The sequence below is a fragment of the Alosa alosa genome, chromosome 12 (assembly GCF_017589495.1).
Source record: "Alosa alosa isolate M-15738 ecotype Scorff River chromosome 12, AALO_Geno_1.1, whole genome shotgun sequence".
Lineage (NCBI taxonomy): Eukaryota > Metazoa > Chordata > Actinopteri > Clupeiformes > Clupeidae > Alosa > Alosa alosa.
Window position 1 is genome coordinate 34,051,778 of NC_063200.1, and position 21,490 is coordinate 34,073,267.

At 42.1% G+C, this 21,490-nt stretch overlaps 1 protein-coding gene across 6 annotated transcripts in view; it reads left to right on the plus strand.

Moving 5' to 3' along the window:
* The window catches only part of LOC125304209 (homer protein homolog 1-like), a 160,303-nt gene that overhangs the window by 90,371 nt on the left and 48,442 nt on the right, over window positions 1-21,490 (plus strand). The window contains exon 2 of one of the 6 annotated variants that reach the window (XM_048258281.1): window positions 18,134-18,304. The exons of the other annotated variants lie outside the window; for them this stretch is intronic. Coding sequence (XP_048114238.1) covers window positions 18,284-18,304 — 21 coding nt within the window. The 5' untranslated portion in view covers window positions 18,134-18,283. The remainder of the gene's footprint in view (window positions 1-18,133; window positions 18,305-21,490) is intronic. 6 annotated transcript variants of the gene reach the window in all.

Here is a 21,490-nt window from a genome sequence, read left to right on the forward strand (position 1 = left end):
ACGTTCCTCCTGGCCGTAACCCTCCCAGTCCACAAGATATTCGAGGCGGCCCCTCCGGCGTCGGGAGTCCAGAATGTCGCGCACTGCATAGACAGGGCCATCCTCAAGCAGGAGCGGCAGGGGAGGTTCTGCAGTGGCACCGGACTCTGTGGGAGATGGAACAAATGGTTTGAGTAGGGAGACATGGAAAGTGGAGTGTATTCTATATTGTGGCGGCAGCTGCAACTTAAAGGTGACTGGATTGATCTGTTCAAGAATAGCAAAGGGGCCAATGAAACGAGGACTTAGCTTCTTGCTCGGGAGGCGCATCCGGATATCCCTAGTTGACAGCCACACCTTCTGTCCGACAGAGTATGATGGAGTGGGTCCTCGTCGGGCATCGGCATGGTGCTTGTGTCTCCGGACGGCTCTCTGCAAATGATGGAAGGCCTCATTCCACACTCTGGCTCTGACGGAACCAATGGTTCACAGCTGGTACCTCTGATGGTTCTCCTGTCCATGGAAACAAGGGAGGTTGGAAACCAAATATACACTGGAAGGGGGTGAGGTCTGTAGCAGGCTGTCGGAGGGAGTTCTGCGCGTATTCGGCCCAGGGAAGGAACTGGTGCCAACTGTGCTGTCGATCATGACAGAAGGTCCGAAGGAAGCAGCCAATTTCCTGGATCTCAGTTTGGCCGTTTGTCTGGGGATGGTAGCCCGAGGAAAGGCTCACGGTCACACCTAGAAGAGTACAGAAAGCCCGCCAGAACCTAGAAATGAACTGGGGTCCACGGTCAGAAACAATGTCCTCAGGAATGCCAAAATTGCGGAAAACATCATTAAAGAGTGTCTGGGCTCTTGAAGGGAATGAGCTTACAGAACTTAGAGAATCTGTCCACTGAAACAAGTATGCATGTGTGTCCGTCAGATGATGGGAGATCAGTTATGAAATCAATACCTAAGTGGGACCATGGGCGTTTAGGGACAGGCAGCGGAAGCAGCTTCCCTGCAGGTAGATGGCGTAGGGTCTTCGTCATGGCGCAGTCGGCACAGCCAGCAACAAAACGACGAACCTCATTCGCCATTTCCGGCCACCAATAATGGTTCCGGATGAGACTGAGGGTCTGATGGACTCCAGGGTGCCCAGTGCCTAGAGAAGAGTGAACTACAGAGGTTACCTGGCGACGGAGTGCGCTGGAGACATAGGTGAGGTTGGCTGAGGTGTTGGACGGAGCAGGATCAGCAATCGAGGCCTCAGCAATCTCCTCATCCAGGGTCCACACGATAGGACTGACAATCAGGCGGGATGGTAATATTGGTTCTGGCTGGTGGTGACTCTCCTCAGAGGTATGGATTCGAGACAATGCATCTGCCTTGACATTTTTGGAACCTGGACGATAATAAATTGAAAAGGTAAAACGAGTAAAGAAGAGGGCCCACCTGGCTTGTCTTGGATTTAAGCGTTTTGCTTCCCGGAGGTACTCTAAATTGCGGTGGTCAGTCAGAACCAGAACAGAATAATAATCTTTATTATTAATAAAGCGGCGATAGAAATTACCAAAGCCTAGGAAGCGCTGCAGTTTCTTAATAGTTGTGGGCCTGGGCCAAGTTCGTACCACCTCCACCTTCTTCTTGTCCATGCTTATGTGGTTGTGGCTGATGTTGTAACCCAAGAATTGGACCTGAGACTGGTGGAAGGAGCATTTCTCAGCTTTAAGATAGAGGTGATACTCACGGAGCTTCTGGAGGACCATGGCTTCGGTGATCGGCCATGTTGTTGGAATATACGAGTATGTCGTCAATGAAGACCAACACAAATCGGTGGAGTTATTCTCATTCATGAAGGCTTGGAATACAGAGGGAGCGTTCGCTAATCCATAGGGCATCACTAAGTATTCGTCAGACGAATCAGTAATAATAGGAGATGGGACATTAAATGGAGCAGTAGAATCCTGACCAGAGGAAAAATGAGATGTAGAAGGCGATAATGTATTCGAAGCAACCCCATTTGAAATATTAGGAACTACCGCATCTCTTTTAGAAGCTAATTCTCCAACTCCAACTTTTTCAACGCAAATTCATGGTCTTTTCTTTCGCGTTGATGTGCACGCTCCCTTTCTCGTTCCTCATATGAAGCTCAATCTTTATTTCATGAATTTGAAGCTCTTTCTGAATCTTAGAGATGCACTGATATGGAATTTCATATAGGAGTAAACGCTCAACGTAGATAAACGGCTAAGCTGGGAAAAAGCTATAGCGACCAAATTAGAGTTTGTGAGGGAAACTGCGATTAACTGAATAAAGCTGCAACTCCTCGGACTGTATCTTATGCAGGGTCGGACTGGGAACAAAATTCGGCCCTGGCAATTTTCTCCTGGACCGGCCCACCACTGGACCGACGACCCCCAAATAAACAATAAAAAATCCCCCCATAAATGTTTCCCCCATAAATGACACACTATGCTGTAGCAACACTTCATAAACGGAACCCAAACATTTAGATTTGGACCTAGCCTAATCACAAAAACACGGGGGTCCGGGGGTGTCTCTTAAAATTTCTGTCTCTTTTAAAAATTCTGGTTGCTAATCACACTTTTTTAAAGTGATTTGAGAGGGATTTGGGATAGGCTACTAAAGACAGGCTCATCTTCTGTCTGTCTCACGTCATGTTACCCCATGCATTAAACCACATGTCACTGCTTGACTAAATGAAAAATATAGGCTACTGAACATGGATGTCGTCATACAATAGTTGACAGAAATTACGTTTTGTGCAAACATGTTGTAGAAACACAACCACAGCCTTTATTTGGTGCAAATCTCCTTTAGCCTATTTTGGTTATAGTCCGCGATTCACATTAACTGTAGGCTATCGCCACAAGTGTAGGCCGATACTAAACGTTTTTGCCCAAGTTTGTGTGCCGTCATCACATTTTGCAAAATTAGGCTACCTTCGTTACTAACCTACCAGTTGATACTTTTTACCTGCATAGACTCACGATTGATTGTGCATCTAATGTAACACTCGGTGGAGAGACTTCCACTTTCAAAGTTTCACTTTCACTGTCGTTGTGAACTATGGATATATAATATGGAAAATACTTTGAAGTTCCTTTTGATTAGGATCAGCTCCAAAAATGAATGGGTTTTCTTTAACCTGTGCTACACTTTACCACCAAGTTGTGCGAAAATTGTAGGCTAGCCTACCTGTAGTTTTTTTTATGTTGACAGAACCGCAGTAGCCTACATGGTGCAGTAAATGGAAGCTCTTGGTAGCGCGTGCAACTAATGTCTATAAAAACAATATATTTATGGAATAAAACTAGACCTCTGATTGCTGTTTACGGTTAAAATGCGATGATGTGAACATCAGCTAGCGGAGAGCACTTATACAGCCTAGGCTACCATGCACTCGTAGGCTATATTTCCCCACAAACCTAGCGGCTGCTTGGACAAATCCACTTGAGGGGTGGGGCAGGGGGGCGCGATCGTAACACACACTGAACCTGTTATGAAGAGGCCAAAATGATTGACCTGTCACCCCCCAAGCCAAATGGATGCAACTGCATTTGCCTAGGCCTACATGACGGGCCGCAAATAGGCTAAATGATCCCGAAAATCCCGGAGGTCACCGGCCCACATGTGGACCGGCCCACCGGGCATTTGCCCGGTTGTACAGATTACCAGTCCGAGCCTGATCTTATATCTGTCTATTCTGTTGCGCACAACCTGCTGCAGAAATGAAAGGGATTAGCCCCGAAGGTTTTAATTACTTATTATGATGACCTGTCTGGAACTGAAGCAGGAATAGCATATTTCTCAGTAATAATACAAAACCCAAGGGAATGAAACTTAGACCTAGGTCTACTCATGTACTCGTCCCACCGAAGAATTTGTTTGTTTCCCCGACTAGCGTGGTAAAGTGCAAACACACCAGCACAAGACGGCTGTAGGCTGAGCTCTGCTCTGCTAAGGTTAAACGGAGGATCATTCACGAGAAGATTTTGGGATGCACAGATTCAACGCAGATCCACAGATCTTGTTAGAATGGTGAAATACATTAACACTGCTGACATAATATTGAGGAAGAAGTAGCCTATAGCCAACCAAGCTCAAATGGCTCATTGTAGCCAGACGGGCCTTACATAGGCCTATGGAAATTAGGGCTTTAAAAAAATATCGGCGCAAATTATTGGCTGGAAATCGGAACGATAATAATATTTTCATTTTTTAATTTATCGGCCTATAAGTATAAGTATATAAGTATATATACTCTTTTGATTCCGTGAGGGGAAATTTGGTCTCTGCATTTATCCCAATCCGTGAATTAGTGAAACACACTCAGCACACACTAATCCCGGCGCAGTGAGCTGCCTGCAACAACAGCGGCGCTCGAGGAGCAGTGAGGGGTTAGGTGCCTTGCTCAAGGGCACTTCAGCCGTTCCCACTGGTCGGGGTTCGAACCGGCAACCCTCCGGTTACAGGTCCGAAGTGCTAACCAGTAGGCCACGGCTGCCCCAATAATATATCGGCCGTCGATATATCGTGCATCCCTGCTCAATCTCCTTCTCTCTCACAGATCGGCTGATGTTCAGCTCTTAATTTGGTTGCCTCAAATTGCATGCAACGTTCCTGAAAAGAATATTCTCTGAGTTTTAAATCAGCTTCAGACAAACTCGCAGCTGAAGACACTGGAGATGTTAACCCATTGGTTTTAGCAACTAGGATATTTTTTTCCACTAAGCCCGTCTCTTCTGCTTTAAACAGCAGCTCTTTTTTGTCTTATCCTCATTCGCTATGTCAATTGAATATTTATCAGCTATCTGCAACAACTGTTCTTTCGTAAAGCTTAACAAAAGCTCAGTTGAAGGGCGCTTGATAAATTCATCAACCACAGACATAGTTAATGACTTTAAACAAGCCACACAAAATCTTATAACCAGCGATAATGAAGGGTCAGGCCTGTAATCCTGTGCTTCATTTACAACGGACAGCAAATATCAGTCTCACTACTCCCCCCAACCCAAAATTAAACAAATTCTTACAAAAAAAAAAAAAATCAAGGGAAATCAATTCTCATGGCTAAGAAACAGAAACGAACAAAAAACAATGCTCTTACCACTGCCACAAAAAACAAGGCCTGTTCTTTGTCCACAAAAGGCGTAGGCTACTTAACTCATTGAATGCCAAGCTGTTTTCGGAAGCTTTGTCCTAGAGTGCCAGCAATCTAGACCATTGTTGATGATTTTTGTACAGCCACAGCATATTCTGTGTTATAGCTATGAACACATACAATGGCTCGTTATAAAGGTGAGACTTTAAGCTCTCAGTGGGTGCAAACCAGTGGCTAGTTTTCATCAAAATCGCTGTTTTTTTTTCTAGAAATGAAGATATAACGTCTTTCATGAAATATGAAGTGTTGTCTGTAAACTTTCCGGGAAGTGATCAGCGAGACCTGGCAAGACTGCCACCTAGTGATAGACCCACGAAAATGGCATAAGATTGTGCGTTTTCATGAGTTTTCGATTGTCATATATTTTATTTCCATTCATCACCGAGTTCCCAAAATCACATATAAGGTGTGTTAGAGTGTCTAGTTTCGTAATTAAAAAAAAAAGCTAAAAACTTAATGTTACATTTTTGGCACCTCAACGCATGAGAAGGAAAAACGTAATATTACGTTTTGGCACTCAATGAGTTAAGCAATAAGCCCCGAGAGGCCGTTCTTTATCGTGAATAGCACAGCTGAGAGGTGTTTGTGCCCAACAACACCCCTCAGCTATACTATATTCACGATAACGGCCTCAAGGGGCTTATTGCCTTTATAAAATGGCTACCACATATAGGACATTAAAGATTGATACAAAATAAACAAATAATCTTGAAATGTAAAAGCTATTTCATCTAAAAATGTCCATTCTTCTGGCGGAGTCCCCATAGAATAGTTCCACCACTAGTAGATTCTTATCGGAATAGTTGCTCAGCATTCGCATTAATATAGAATGAAATGCTGTCTCAGCCATGCTATATCAGGAAAATATACAACAGCATCGAACACGATTCAACCAATCATAATCAAGGACTGGAACTATCCGTTTTATATGCATACAGCCAGAAGGCTATTGCGAACATCGAAACGAGGAAATATTCTCATAACTAAGCCCCAGCAGCATTGGAAAAAAGTGCAACAACAAAACAAAACTTGATTGAAGACACGCAACTTAAACACTTTGGCTATGAGCATGGGAACTCTGATCCTCCAGCAGGCCTCAAACTGAAACCAACTGAAACCTCAAAGCTCCCCCCGGGGTTTGCCCTTCAAAACACCACCCAAACATAAAACTCCCCAAATAATCATATAAACAAAACAACAAAAGTGCCCCGATGGAAGGATTACTAAAACCCAACTGGAGACACCTAACTCACCAGAGTTCCAGAAGTTAAACTGAAAAAAATTAGTGAGAAAAAATTAAGTGGATGAGCCTTCACTTTTACTATAGGGTTCAAAAAACAGCTGGAGAGCAATTTTGTTATGTGCCAGTCTAGGGGTTAAAAGTAGCCTAAATATATAAATGAATGAAGGACATAAAATCCTTAACGTGAAAAAGGTTAACGTAGCTTAACGTCCCAAAACGGCAACAAGTCGTTTTACTCCCCGTATGCGCTCATTATAAAGAAAGTTTAATGTGTCCCAAAAACAGCTATCAATTAAATCACCAAACGTCTTATAAACAAGTCGTGCCAGGAGCAACACCTTGCAAAAAAAAAAAAAGATAAAAATAGGCCTAGGCCTAATAATGGTTGGAAAAGCAACGTGTTTTAGTGAAAAATATTTATTTCTTTATGAGATTTTCCTTTTTCTCAAAATAAATTTGCTTCCCTTCAAGGTTGGATTTTTCCTAATTTTTCCATTGTGAGATTACAATAAACACCAACAGATTGTTTTTTTAGGGCCCGAGCACCGAAGGGCGCAAGGCCCTATTGTTTTTGTAAGGATTATTATTATTATTAGGGCCCGAGCACTGAAGGGCGCAAGGCCCTATTGTTTTTGTAAGGATTATTATTATTATTATTATTATTATTATTATTATTATTATTATTATTATATTAACTTTGTCTCAGAGCGTTTTCCTTTTTTGAGGTGGTTAAGATGGGTGAAAAGTCTTGAAATTTGGCACACACATCAGGTGTCATGCAAAGCAGTTAGGTACAAGAGCTTGGCCCCGGGCGTGGCCCAGGGACTCAGTAAGCTCTTTAGGTGATTGAGGCAGTGGTTGGCACATACTTTCAGCTCGACGCATCAAATTTGATAGGTGTGTGTATCTCCCCAAGATGAACAACTTTTGTATGTACAATGCATTAGCCACGCCCAACAGGAAGTGAGGTATTTGGGATTTTGTGCGGACTAAAATGTCATGAATTGGGATGCCAAAAGAGGTTCTTCCCATCGGTGAAAACGCATGAAATTTGGCACACACGTCAAGAGGTACCATGAATACACAGGGGAAAGCCTTGGCTGGGCTTGGCCCAGGAACTCCATAAGCCCCCCTATGTCACTGTGACTTGTGGTTGGCAGATAGTTTTAGATACACACACACCAAATTTGGTGGGTGTGTGTAACTCCCAAAAACAATCAACTTTTGTATTCACATGCCATTAGCCACGCCCACAGGAAGTGAGGTAATATATGGATTTTGTGCATTGTGGACATGATCAATTTTAACATACTCCTCCTTGACGGTTGATCCGATTCATGTGAAAGTTGGTATATATGATGCCAATATGCTTCTGATTCTAAACTGTGAAGCTTTTTTTGATATGTTGTAATTTGACGAAATGGCAAAACTGAATTTTAATACCCTTCCACATAAACAATAAATGTGTCTTAATTCACCATGCATGGCTTGAAATGTTTTAAATTTCACAGGTCTTTGAATACCATGGGAGTGATGATATTGACATGCCCATAATGCATATTTGGCATAGTGCCACCACCTGGCAACAGAAAAAATGTCAATTACACTGATGTCACATGATCAATTTTAACATACTTCTCCTAGACGGTTTGTCAGATTCATGTGAAATTTGGCAAATATGATGCCAAGATGTTGCTGATGTTAAATTGCGAAGGGATTTTTGATATGTTGTAATATGTCATGATTTTAATATCTCACCACATAAACAGGAAATGTGTCATAAAGTCACAGTGCATTGAATGAATGGTCTGAAACTTCTCAGGTTATAGATATTATGATTATGATGATATCCAGACACCCAATGGGCCTGCTTGACAGCGCCACCACCTGGCCAAGAAGGAAATGTGCCAGAAATGGACAATGCCTTAAGTGACTGATCTGAAACTTTATAAAATATTGGATATCATTATTGTGATGATATTCACACATATAATTCATATGCCTAGCATAGCGCCACCATCTGGCCAAACAGGAAATATGCCAGAAATGCTCTATGCTTTGAATGAAAGTTCTGAAACTTCTTAGGTTAATAGATATTATAATTATGATGATATTCAGAGACCCTATGGGCCTGCCTATCATAGCGCCACCACCTGGCCAAGTTGGAAATGTGCCAGAAATGGACAATGCCTTAAGCGATTGATCTGAAATTTTACAAACATTTGGGATATCATTATTGTGATGATATTCACATGTGTAATTTCCATGCCTACTGTAACATAAGCGCCACCATCTGGCCAACCAAAAGTGTATCAGAAATGTTCTTTGCTTAAAATGAATGGTCTGCAATTTCTCAGGTTAACATATATTATGATTATGATGACACCCAATGGGCCTGCCTTGCATTGCACCCCCACATGGCCAAGCAAGTAAATGTGGCAGAAAATAAAATACAAAAACACATAGCACACGCATCAAATATGTACATTTCACGAACGTACTACGTCTGTGCTTTGTTTGATTCCGACATGTCAGGGGTTGCGGCCGCAGGTGCTCGGGGCCGCCATTGCCGCTATGCGGCTATATTTAGGGCCGAGCAACTGGCCGGGCAAAGGCCCTATTGTTTTTGTAAGGATTATTATTAGGGCCCGAGCACCGAAGGGCGCAAGGCCCTATTGTTTTTGTAAGGATTATTATTATTATTATTATTATTATTATTATTATTATTGTTATTCCACTTTTTTGCTTTCCTGTTTTTGAGGTGGTTAACATGGTGAAAACTCTTGAAATTTGGCACACACGCCAGGTGTCACGATCGCAGTTAGGTACAAGAGCTTGACCCTGGCGTGTGTAGGGACTTCGCTAAGCGCCCCTTAGGTGCCTGATCCGTGGTTGGCAAATATTTTAAGGTGGTTAACATAATCGAAAAGTCTTGAAATTTGGCACACACATCAGGTGTCACACAAAGCAGCTAGGTAAAAATGCTCGGCCCTGGGTATGGCCCAGAGACTCGCTAGCGCCCCCTTATGTCACTGTGACTTGTGGTTGGCAGATAGTTTTAGATACACACACACCAAATTTGGTGGGTGTATGTAATTCCCAAAACCAAACAAGGTTTGTATTAACATGCCATTAGCCACGCCCACAGGAAGTGAGGTAATTGAGAATTTGTGCGTTGTGGACATGATCAATTTTAACATACTCCTCCTAGACGGTTGATCCGATTCATGTCAAAGTTGGTATACATGACGCCGAGATGTTCCTGATTCTAAATTGTGAAGCCTTTTTTTGATATGTTGTAATTTGACGAAATGGCGAAATTATGAATTTTAATACCCTTGGACACATACAGTAAATGTGTCATAATTTATCGTGCATGGCTTGAAATGTTTAACATTTCAGAGGTCATTGAAGACCATGTTAATGATAACATTCACATGCCCATAATGCATGTTTGGCATAGCGCCACCAACTGGCAACAGAAAGAATGGCAATTATGCTGATTTCACATGATCAATTTGAACATACTCCTCCTAGACGGTTTGTCAGATTCATGTGAAATTTGGCAAACATTATGCCAAGATGTCGCTGATGTTAAATTGTGAATGGATTTTTGATATGTTATATATTTGATATGATTTTAATATCTCACCACATAAACAGGAAATGTGTCATAAATCACAGTGCATTGAATGAATGGTCTGAAACTTCTCAGGTTAATAGACATCATGATTATGATGATATCCAGACACCCAATGGGCCTGCCTGGCATAGCGCCACCACCTGGCCAAGCAGGAAATGTGCCAGAAATGGACAATGCCTTAAGTGATTGATCTGAAACTTTATAAAATATCAGCTATCATTATTGTGATGATATTCACATTCCTAATTCACAGGCCTAGCATAGCGCCACCATCTGGCCAAGCAGGAAATGTGCCAGAAATGCTCTATGCTTTGAATAAAATGGTCTTAAACTTCTCATGTTAATAGATATTATAATTATGATGATATCCAGACACCCAATGGGCCTGCCTGGCATAGCGCCACCACCTGGTCAAGCAGGAAATGTGCCAGAAAATGGACAATGCCTTAAGTGATTGCTCTGAACGTTTACAAAAAATGTGGATCATTATTGTGATGATATTCACATGTGTAATTTCCATGCCTAACATAGCGCCACCATCTGGCCAACCAAAAAGTGTATCAGAAATGTTCTTTGCTTAAAATGAATGGTCTGAAATTTCTCAGGTTAATATATATTATACTTATGATGACACCCAATGGGCCTGCCTTGCATTGCGCCCCCACCTGGCCAAGAAAGTACATGTGGCAGAAAATAAAATACAAAAACAAATAGCACACGCATCAAATATGTACATTTTACAAACGCACCACGTCGGTGCTTTGTTGGATTCCGACATGTCACGGGTTGCGGCCCGCAGGTGCTCGGGCCCACCATTGCCGCTTGCGGCTGTATTTGTACTGGTTTTTAGTCAACTTTAGCAGAGGTGCCAATAATTCTGGAGGGTGCTGTTGGTTGCTAGTGTCAAAATATTAGCTTTGTGTGGTACAATCTCTAATTACGGATTAAGACGTGTTTCATCCGTCCTGGCTATCCCTGCTATTTGGATCTTATCTCACTCAATGAACAACATCTCAACACTAAATGAGTGATAATCCGTAATTTAATCTTATCATCGGATAGCCTAATCATATGGGTAGACATTCAGTGTGTTTGAACTAATTAATTCGATAATATTTTCCAAATTTGCAGAGCAAAAAGTTTTGTGTGAAGGGAATTAAAGTCTCATCAAAATAACGGCGATTTGGGAAAATGAAAGCCCGGGCTATTATTTTAAGTTTTACGGTATTAGCTACAGTGGGCATTACTTTGAAATGGCCACTTCAGTCGCGCATTACGCGGCATGAAGCTGCGTGAAATTTTAGTACCACTTTCAGCCACTGTGCGTCGCTTTGCCACTGTACATCGCTCTGTCAGTAGCCTGCCTGCCGCCCCTTCTGCAAAAGCAGGAGGCTACCTTTAAACATAATTGTTGCCGAGAGGAATCCCAGCCTACAAATTCAATAACAAAATAAATCATGCATAATTAAACATTACCTCGATTTAGGCTACTTGGGTAGCCTATGGCATACGGCTTGGCTACACAGTGGTACCGGTGCCGCTCCACAAAACGAAAAAATATCTTAATTTGCTGTCTACGTTATTGCCAGTGTTGGGGGTAACGTGTTACAAAGTGCAATTCAAATTTCAGTAATTCGTTACAGTTACTGAATAACTGTAACATCCATTCCTTCGTTACTCTTGATATCTCTAATACATTGACTTATTGTTTCCAGGCATGCAGTGCTTGCTTATTGAAAATATAGATTAGCCTAGACACATTATTTTATGGTAGAGATATGCGCAGGACAGTCTTGTGCAAGAACTGTTCATGCAGACTACAACTGGCGCGGTGTAGCCTACACAACTTTGTTCAAAATTAAAGCATTCAAGTTAACTTTGCAAAGTTAGTGTTATAGCCTACTTATCACAACGTTGTCAATCGCAAACGCTAATTTATTCTAAAACTCTCTACGGAACTACTTGTTTAATTTGCGGATGACGAAAGCACCTTTTTGATAATTGAGCCAGTAGAGAAATAACTGTTCAGAACTAATCTGTAGCCTAGGGTAGGCTTCTGCAGAAAACAATGTTGTTGGCGATTTAATACTATCTATCGACGTTTTTAACAGGCTACGCAATAGAGGCTTAGAGAACTATGACCCACGTTTTGGTTTCGTAAATTAATTTGCCCTACTTCTTGACTGCAATGTAGTCCATTGACTGTTTGACTGGTTATTTTTATTTTTCTGTACAATAATCAAATACATCTGCTTTATGCCGCAGAATTACGCACTTGGCCAGCCTATAGAACGGGCACATTTTGGAGAGAATAGAGAATATGCACGCAAGAATCTGTAGGCTATTTGTGGCGGGTTACCAGCAAACAATGTTTAATGCATTAACTGAAGACGTCAAACGTTTTCTAAACAATAAAAACAGAAAGGATGCAGCAGGCAGCAAATGTAGAAGAGTAATTTCCAGTGGAAGAACAAAATGCTGAATGAAGCCCAAAGCTATGAAGGCATATCTGGCAAGTTGTTATTTTTTGAAGCGTAAATGGTTGCGCTATAGGCCTAGTCAAGTTTGCAAGGAGGAGACATAACGTGTGAGCATGCCACACTATCCACAGCTGTGGTGGCGGGGGCAGGAGGATTAATTCTTCAACAGAAGGCCTGCCTCGAATGCAGGCTTGCCCAAAATAAAGGCCTGTGGTTTGCACAGCCTACAGTAAGTAGGCTAAATAACAGACCCGCCACAATGTGCGGTATGATGATTTTTTATGAGCAAGATGTTTTTGGTGCCCTACGCGCACTGCATGTTTTTAAATAACAATCAATGATAATCAGTAATATTCATTATTTTGTGTAAATGGGCTATGCATTGGGTTAGACACCAGGGGCCATATTCACAAAGCCACTAGGAGTACTCCTAAATAGCAATAAAAGATTTTACCTAGGAGTTTCTCTTATTAAGTTATTCCCAAAGCCTTTCAGACCTTCTCTTAGTAAGCAAAAATGACAACTCGTAAACTAAGAGTGAGTCTTCGTTGCTATGGATGACGTTATTACTCATGCACAAGCTTGACTGAAGTGACCACCTTGATTGGCTGATGATTGTAACGCGGGAATGATTCCAAACACCTCCCTTACGATGATGAGTGACAGGTCTGAGAATGTGTGTACTACACAAAGACGGAATATGATGAATAACTGAATAAAAAGGCCTAGCCTAAATTAATCAAGAGTAAGGCAAAACAAATAGCCTAGTAGCCTAATGAAACATATGGATTGATGTAGTATCTTTGTAACATTATTAAATAAATCTGTTACTATGCCTCTGCCAACATTTGCAAAGAGGAGAACATTTTAATTTGATTCACAATAACGTTACTGTCAGAGATAACGGATTTGGACCCAAGTGCAAGACTCCTCCAGGCAGATTGTAGAAAAAAACACACTTTAATGACTTACTAACAGACAGAATTTACATGGTAAACAGAGAGACAAGCCGACAAGGAAACAGGAGGGTAGAAATACACATACCAATTAACAGAAAGACTGGACGAAACCAACGAGACACTAACAGGGAACAGGTGAGGAGGCAGAAATGGAGGGAAAACTAACAAGACAGGAAGCACAGACCAAATAAGGAGATGGGGCGGAGGGGGCAGGTAACACAAAGCACATGGGGAACAGGCAAAAACAAACACAGGACAATTCACAAAATGGCCACCAGGGTGGCACAGACTTATCAGTCCAGTCCAGATCCTGACAGTTACATTTACTTTACATGTTGACAATGAGTAGCCTAGTTTTGGTTGTTGTTGGTGGCGTTATTGCATGTTAGTTATGCCTACAATGCAAAATTGCTTCCTCGCGATTGGAAGCTCCTGTAGCCGTATAGGATTTCAAAATATGACGAAATGCCACAAAAACCGGTTTGTGAATAGGTCTGTGAGTTAGGAGTCCTCTCAACTTCTTTGAAGCTGTCAAAGAGGTGGGAAGGTGTAATTTGTTGGGGGCAGGGCCAGATTAACAATTCATAGACCCCTGGGCACAAATGTCTGATGGCCCCTCCTGCCCCCCAGCCAACGTGAATCGGGCAGTCAGTTAATAGGCCTATATCGTGAAGATTTTTCTTGCCATCTAAGTCACGAGCGCATCTGTGAGGCCAAGCCTCACCAAGTAGCCCGTTTGTTTACAACTAACATTACATTTAATTAAACTGCTTATAGGCTATGCCGAAATAGTTTTCATCATTTTTGAATATCAGTGTCGGGGGAATTAGGAAATGTTCTCAAAGTAGCCTTATTGTTGAAAGCTGCTTGGGATCCCCCCGTCAAGCAATATAATCATACAAACGCGCGGCCTGCACTCATTGTTTCAAAAGGAGTAATTTCGGCTTTGTCGGAACTGGCCATTGTAGGCTACGTAAAAATAAACTTCCAAAACTAACAAAATATATTTATCTTCTTTCAGTTAATTCAAAAGTTTCCAAAAAGTTAAAAACAGATGACGTGACGCGCGTCATTGACATAATGCGCAAATAATATAGCCTAGATATTCCAATATATTCGAATACATGTGTTTATTTGACATACATATATTTGACAACATATCATGAATGGTATTTCAAGTATGTGTTATTTTAGATAGATTGCTGCTGGGCTATATGTCTTGGTTCATGTCTGTTAACAACTCATTGCCGTCAAGCGCGTATCTCGTGGTTGCATCCATTACAAACAAACATGCAATGTGAACGTCTGGGATTGGGAAGAGCACTAAATGCTCTACTGAATAAGCACAAAGTCAAACCTTTAAATGAAAAACACTCTTTAATAATCAAAAAAATAAACCGCTAATGAAGTAAACTTGTGACCATCCAAAATCGTTTATCGCCTGTAACTCCGTGATAACAGGACGTAACAGGAAGGCATTTGGTTTCTTTATTAGGGCAGGGCAGGCATATTTCTGGCTATTAAATTATTTCTAAACCAGCCTGCTAAAGTCTGTAGTGAAGTCTGTGTAGGGTTTTCCAGGCTCCATTTCCTTTTACGAGACACCCTGCTCACAAGAGACATCTGCCAGTTGTTTGGGTTGTTGCAGCGTCACTGGAAAAATACAAGTCGCGTGTACAATGTACGCGTGTAATACAAATTAAAGTCGCGTGATCCCGCGTGATGTTACGCGCGGACCGTGAGGGAAGCTGGCCAATTTGAAGTAATGCCCACTGTACATGTAATTCGCTACGTGCACGTAACTAAGGAGTTCTACTTCCGCGGTCTGAGTGTGCGCTCGACCGCTTCCGGTTGCTATAGCAGTGAGACGGCTGATTTTGATTGCGAAAGATGGCATATTTCATCCGTTGTCTACAAAGCCTCCCGAAAATCGACGTGAACGACATCCACAGGATTGTCGACCACTGTTCACCTGCACCCGGCTGCAAGCGTGAAAAAGGGTTTAAATTGTACATATCAAGCTACATCCACAATGAAGGTGAGTAGCGATAACTCAGCTGTTGCAGTCAGATCAGCTGTTAGCAGCCAGATCAGCTATTGACGTTACTAGCTAGCAGCCAAGTATTTTAACTCACATCAAATCATGTCAATATTACCAGATACTTTATTAGTGTTATTAAATACCTTGTTATCTTGATATGATTAGCAACTAATTTTTGTGTGTGTGTTTTAATTTATTTCCTCTCAGTGTCCAAGAAAGATCCAGTGACAGGAGTAGTGTGTGTGAGGGCGTTATGTCATCCGTCAATGGACAGATCAAAACCACCTCACAGTTTAAGTGTAGGATGAGTGTAGAGTTAAGATAGCGTTAAGATGGTTACCCATGTTCCTGGGTTAATCGTGTTCTTTTGGTTCTTTGCCCTAGGTTAACCATGTTCATTTGGTTGACCATGTCCCCCATTCACGTTAAAATGACCAGTGTACCCTTAGTGCTACATTAGCCTACTAGGCTATGTTTTCACTAACAGCAATCAGTGGTGTAGTAGTTTGTTTTTCCAGGTACGCTGAACATCCCAGGTTAAAAGTGAAACACATAAAATAGGTATAGAAGTTTATGTAAACATGTTAAGTCTAAGTAGGTATACTGCAATCGTGGTACTTTTTTAAGTTTCTGGGATTCTGAGTGTAGGCCTACCTGCAAATCAAATAGACTGCTCCACACTGACCACATTAAAAGAAAAAGATTATTACCTTTACTAACAGTGAAGAAAATAGTTAAGTTTTTACTAGCTATTTTAACTAAAGAAAAATAAATAGTAGCTTACTTAAATAAGTCCATATAAATATGACAAATCAGTTATGCTACTCTTTTTTATATATATATATATTTTAACATCTTGTTACAGGTGGGGCTGAAGGACTCAATCCCTGTTGAGCTGGCCCATCACAGCTGTACATGTGTAGCTGGATTAGTGCTCTGTACCCATTGTGTGGCTCTACTTTTCCAGTCTGCACATTATTCTCAGCTAAACATTCCAGTTGTTCCACCAGTGCTTAGCTGTACGGAGAGTGAACAACAGTCGCACAAGCCAAGAACCCTGGTAAGTCTTGAAATAATGTAACAATAATTTCAATACTACATCTACACACACACATACACACATCACATACGCTCATCACTGCTTATGGCCTATATTCACAGGGTGTTAAACCAGGTCCCGTCGAGAAGATGGCTGTGATGTCTGCTAAACCAAAGCAGAGGACCATGGCCGAGGGAGTAAGGTGAGAATGTGGCTAGTCGTTAGTAATCTATGAATTAATTTGTTAGGCCTACTTTTCTCAATCAAATCAAGAAAACTGTAGTTTTGTTACTTGTAGTTATGAAGTGATGTATCTTACTGGCGTTTCTCAATTTGTTTCAAATAGGTTCACACTGTACAAAGCCATCAGTGGAGAGTTGCTGGACCTGTCCATTCTCAGAGTGTCAGAGATCTACAAAGAGTTCACCCCTGTTTCTGCACCAACCATTTGTACAATGGGTATCACCTGTGAGGTGCCACTAGTGGACTCTGCACTCGGTTTGGTACAAGCAGGCAGTCCCCTGTCATACCAACAACCCAAGGCAAGAAGTCGCTCTGTTGCTCACCATGACGCTCCACCATGCCCAGATTTGCCACTGGCTGGCATCATGCAGTATGTTTGTTTTCACTGAGCATCAACATCTACACTTTAAGTCACTTGAGGTTACCAGGGAGATGGCTAACAAAATAGAGGCTGCAACTAGGGGTCAAAGTGCATCAGCAGACTGGCATAGACTGAGAAAACCCAGACTCACTTCCTCAAATTTTGATGAAATATGCCATGCTAAACCATGCACCTTAAATAAGATGGCAGACCGGCTGCTCAAATGGGTCCGTCAGACAGCAGCAATGAAGAGGGGTCTTGAAATGAAAGCTGATGCCATCAAAGAGTACTGCAAGCTCAAGAGGGTGAACTACTATCCTTGTGGCTTTATTATACACCCCGACACTCAATGGCTAGGTACATCACCAGATGGGGTTATCTTTGACCCAACAGAAAGTACTGAATTTGGCCTTGTGGAAATAAAATGCCTAAATGTTAAGAGCTATGTAGATTATCCACATCTGAAAATGAACGGCAACCTGGAATTGAAGCAGGACCATGGCTACTACTGGCAGGTGCAGGGCCAGCTGCTCCTAACAGGGATGGAGTGGTGTGGTTTTGTGGTGTTTGCTGAGGAAGACACCCTGATCCAAAGAATATATCAGGACAGTGGTGTAACATTCTACACATATCTACATAAATGCTGTAATGCTGCTGTAATAAATTAATTATCAGTAAACAATAACTTCTAAGACCTGTCTTGTTCTTGTTGATATCTCATTATAGTGTGAGGCCTTCAAGTGGGTTGTTTTAACTTAATTTAAATTTCTCAAGTTACTAATCAGAAAATATGCATTAAACAGAGTTGTAACACTTTTAGGATTGACCACTTGACTTAAAGTGTAGGCAAAGCAAAGGTGAACCCACACCACACCAGGCCCTCCTTAACCCGCCTGATTAGCCTTTCAACATGAACTCGCAGTCGCGCGATTGACTGGGTCTCCATTTGTTCCTTGTTGGAGCGGAAGGCAGGCCTGTGAAGTTTTCCTGGCACAAGGTTGTCCACCATCACAGCCATGTCAGGGGACAGGAGAGGTATGATGCCCGACAATCTGAAAAGCTCACGGTCACTGATGGAGCCCCCATAGAGTGCAGAAACAAGGAGGAGGACCATGTGGTGCCATGCCAATCATGGCCTTAAAGGTACAGTGTGATTTGTAGTGCGAGTACACCTCAAGTGAGGATGGAGTTTGGCACCACAATTCTGTGCAGTCAACAATGACCTGAGTGTCTGCATATTCCTTGAACTCAGGAGGTAGGTTGGCTGTGATTTCTTCAGGTGTCATTCAGATACACACAGCTCCCAGTACACAGTAAAGAAAGTTGGCCCAGGTTGTGATAATCCTGCTGGCTGTTGTCCGATGGATATTGGTGGCCAAGCTCTGTCTGTGTGCATCCGGTTGATAGATCATTTAGAAAAAGAAATAGCTCATCAATGGGCAGCAACTTAGTTGATCTGTTCGATGTTGTTTTCTCTGCCACAGAGGCTGATGCTTCTCTTGCCACACTTGTCACACGGATCATCCTTGATGTTGCTGGTTCGATGAGCCTCCAGAATGCCATCAGGTGGTCATAAGAATGGAATCTTTTAAACAAAATACAAAAAAATAACATTGTTGTTAGTCATGGTAGACTAATTTAGTTACACATGATCAATTATCTTAATTTTTACTCTACATTACATTTGTTTTGAAGAAAAGACAATGAAAGGTTGTGTCTACGCATCTGTCCGAGTGCTGTAGGTAGCACAAGTTTGGGCCTGACCATATCATTATGTTAGTCATAAATTACACTACTTTTGCTTTTGATATGTGATGTACACTTGAAGGAAAATACTCTACCTCTTGTAAGGTGGACTTTTAGTGGAGCCCATCTTTTCTTACACTAAAGTACATGACTTGCGCTATTTTTTGTCCATCACTGTTAATATGGTACAAGACATCAGCTTCCTGTAATTCAAAACACCTTAATTATGACTTACCTGGTATAAAATCGGATGTCCTCGTCCGATCCTGCAAAGCGCTTCAATCCAAAACAACTCCGCAGCTGGAGAGCCTGAATTTGTACTGTGAGCTCCTTTACTTTCTGGCGAAGTGTATCGTTTTCCTCAGCAAACTGATCTGGGACCATTGCTGTCGTAGGACTAATACAATAATCATGATCTGGTGCCAGGGTAGCGACCTCCATCTCTTCTTCTGAGTCGATGTCATGGACAGGAGGAGGGCTATCCGCTCTGGGTCTCCGCTCCCACACACTCGCCCTCGGTGCCGGTATTTGAAAATTATTCCAGGAAAAAAAGAGAAGGAATGGCCCCTTTCTTCAACCTTCTCAATTTCCCCAGCTTGCTAACAAAATCGTTCTTCTGGAAATGCCTGCTGCAAACACGACTTGTCTTGCTTGGGGTGAAGTCGTCCTGCCGTACTCTTACCATCCATTCAGCTCTCACCGACACATCCACTGGAAAGCTATGAAAGCTTATAGTACTGTTGTACCTAGACGAATTCGCATACAAGGGTACACAACAATGGAGTGCGGTCTTTTTCACGTGTTGATAGGTTAATCGCCTCTCTTTTACCCGAAATCCGCTCATATTGAAACGTTGTCTATTCAAAACTAGCGCCTCCGGAAAAGCTCCACTGCTACCTCAACACGACCTACAGGAAGTAATCCAGCGTACACTCTACACCAGAGAATAGGCGTGTTCGACTTGAGGCAGATCTGTGCAGATCTGACTTGATGTGATGCATGCTGGGTTGAACACTGGGATGGACGCAATGCTTACTGGTTAGAAATTCTGTCCGACTTCTGTCAGCCGGGGAGGGACTTACCACCGTGACACCATGTCACATGACATTAAAATATCGCGGGAGTCTTAGCCTGCAGACAGATCTTGCAGTTGCCTTCCACGAGCTAAAACACGCCCTCATGACGTCAGTTCAAAGACGTGATAGGGCCATTTGGGAGGAATGTCCTCATGACGATTTTGACGGGAGTCTCATGCTGCTTCCTTATGTTGGAATATACGAAAATAAACAGAAATCGAAGGGATACCTTCTTATACGTGATTTCTGCAACAATGGTAGGCTAGCCTACTGAAAACGTTTGGATATTCTGTTATTTCCTGCTGTTGGTTAAATAGATAGACACACATATAGGGAAAACACTTGATATTGAATTTATGTGCTACAATGCAGACCTGTTAACTGTATGACAACAGTGGTTTATTTAAACTACATCATAAGAATTTATTTCGTCAGTCATCATGCTCATTTTAATGAGTAAGAATAAAAGTTCTGCTGTGTTTATTGCAAACAAAATTCCGCGATATCTCCCGCGATGTCTCCCGTGAGTCACGTCAGGCAGACTGTAGCCTGTCTGTCCGGGATGAGCTGCCCTCTGTTGTAGCTCCTCCCGGCTAGCCTCTGAAGATCACGTTTACGTAGAAAGCCAGACCAAGTCAGACTCAGTCCAAGTCGAACAAGCCTAATGTCTAATTGAGTGTCCCAGTGATGCTACTTCCGTTTGCCTCCATGGGACCTATCTTTCAAAAAACATTTAACGCCAGTCTATTCGCGAAAAAGAAATTATTTTCTGGTCCCGGTTGACTTGTGCCTTGAATTACCCATATGATGTTTGTCAATTTTAAAGACAATTTTTCATGTAAAGACATTTGCAGTTTGTTTCGTAACTATTGAATTACAACATTGTGAAAGATCGTAATTCCAACGACTACAAACCCATCAGTCGCGCTAGTGACGTTAGCTCATTCACAGCCACAGATTGTACAAGCCTACAAGCAACAGGTCTTAATTGGGCTTTCCTTGCCGATGAAAATACCATGAGTCAGAGGATTAAACACATCAGGTAAGTTGTATTCGTCCATAGACTGTACATTATATACTGTTAAGTGACATAGCAGGCAGCAAGATGCAACCGTTAACTAGCATAACAGCTAATCTTATCGTTGAATTAAGTTGGTGACGTACATCGTTCAAGACGAGAGATGCAGTCCACTGAGCGGATTCGCACAAAACCAACATAACTTTTGAAGTCTATCGAACAACAGTACTTTCTTGACGTGAAAAATTATCTTTTAAATTCACACACATCATATGTGAAATTTGTGGCACAATTCAAACTGGATCAAAAAATAATTGTTTCTCTTTGAAAGATAGGTCCCTTGTAGCGGAAGTAAAACGGAAGTCACTGGGACACTCTATAAGGGAAGAACTGCCACTTTCGGAAAACTTCCGGTTCCTGAACTGGTTGCAGTTCCTTCTGTGGTTCCACATGAGGGCGCTCGTCCACGAGTGCAGAATGCATGGAGGT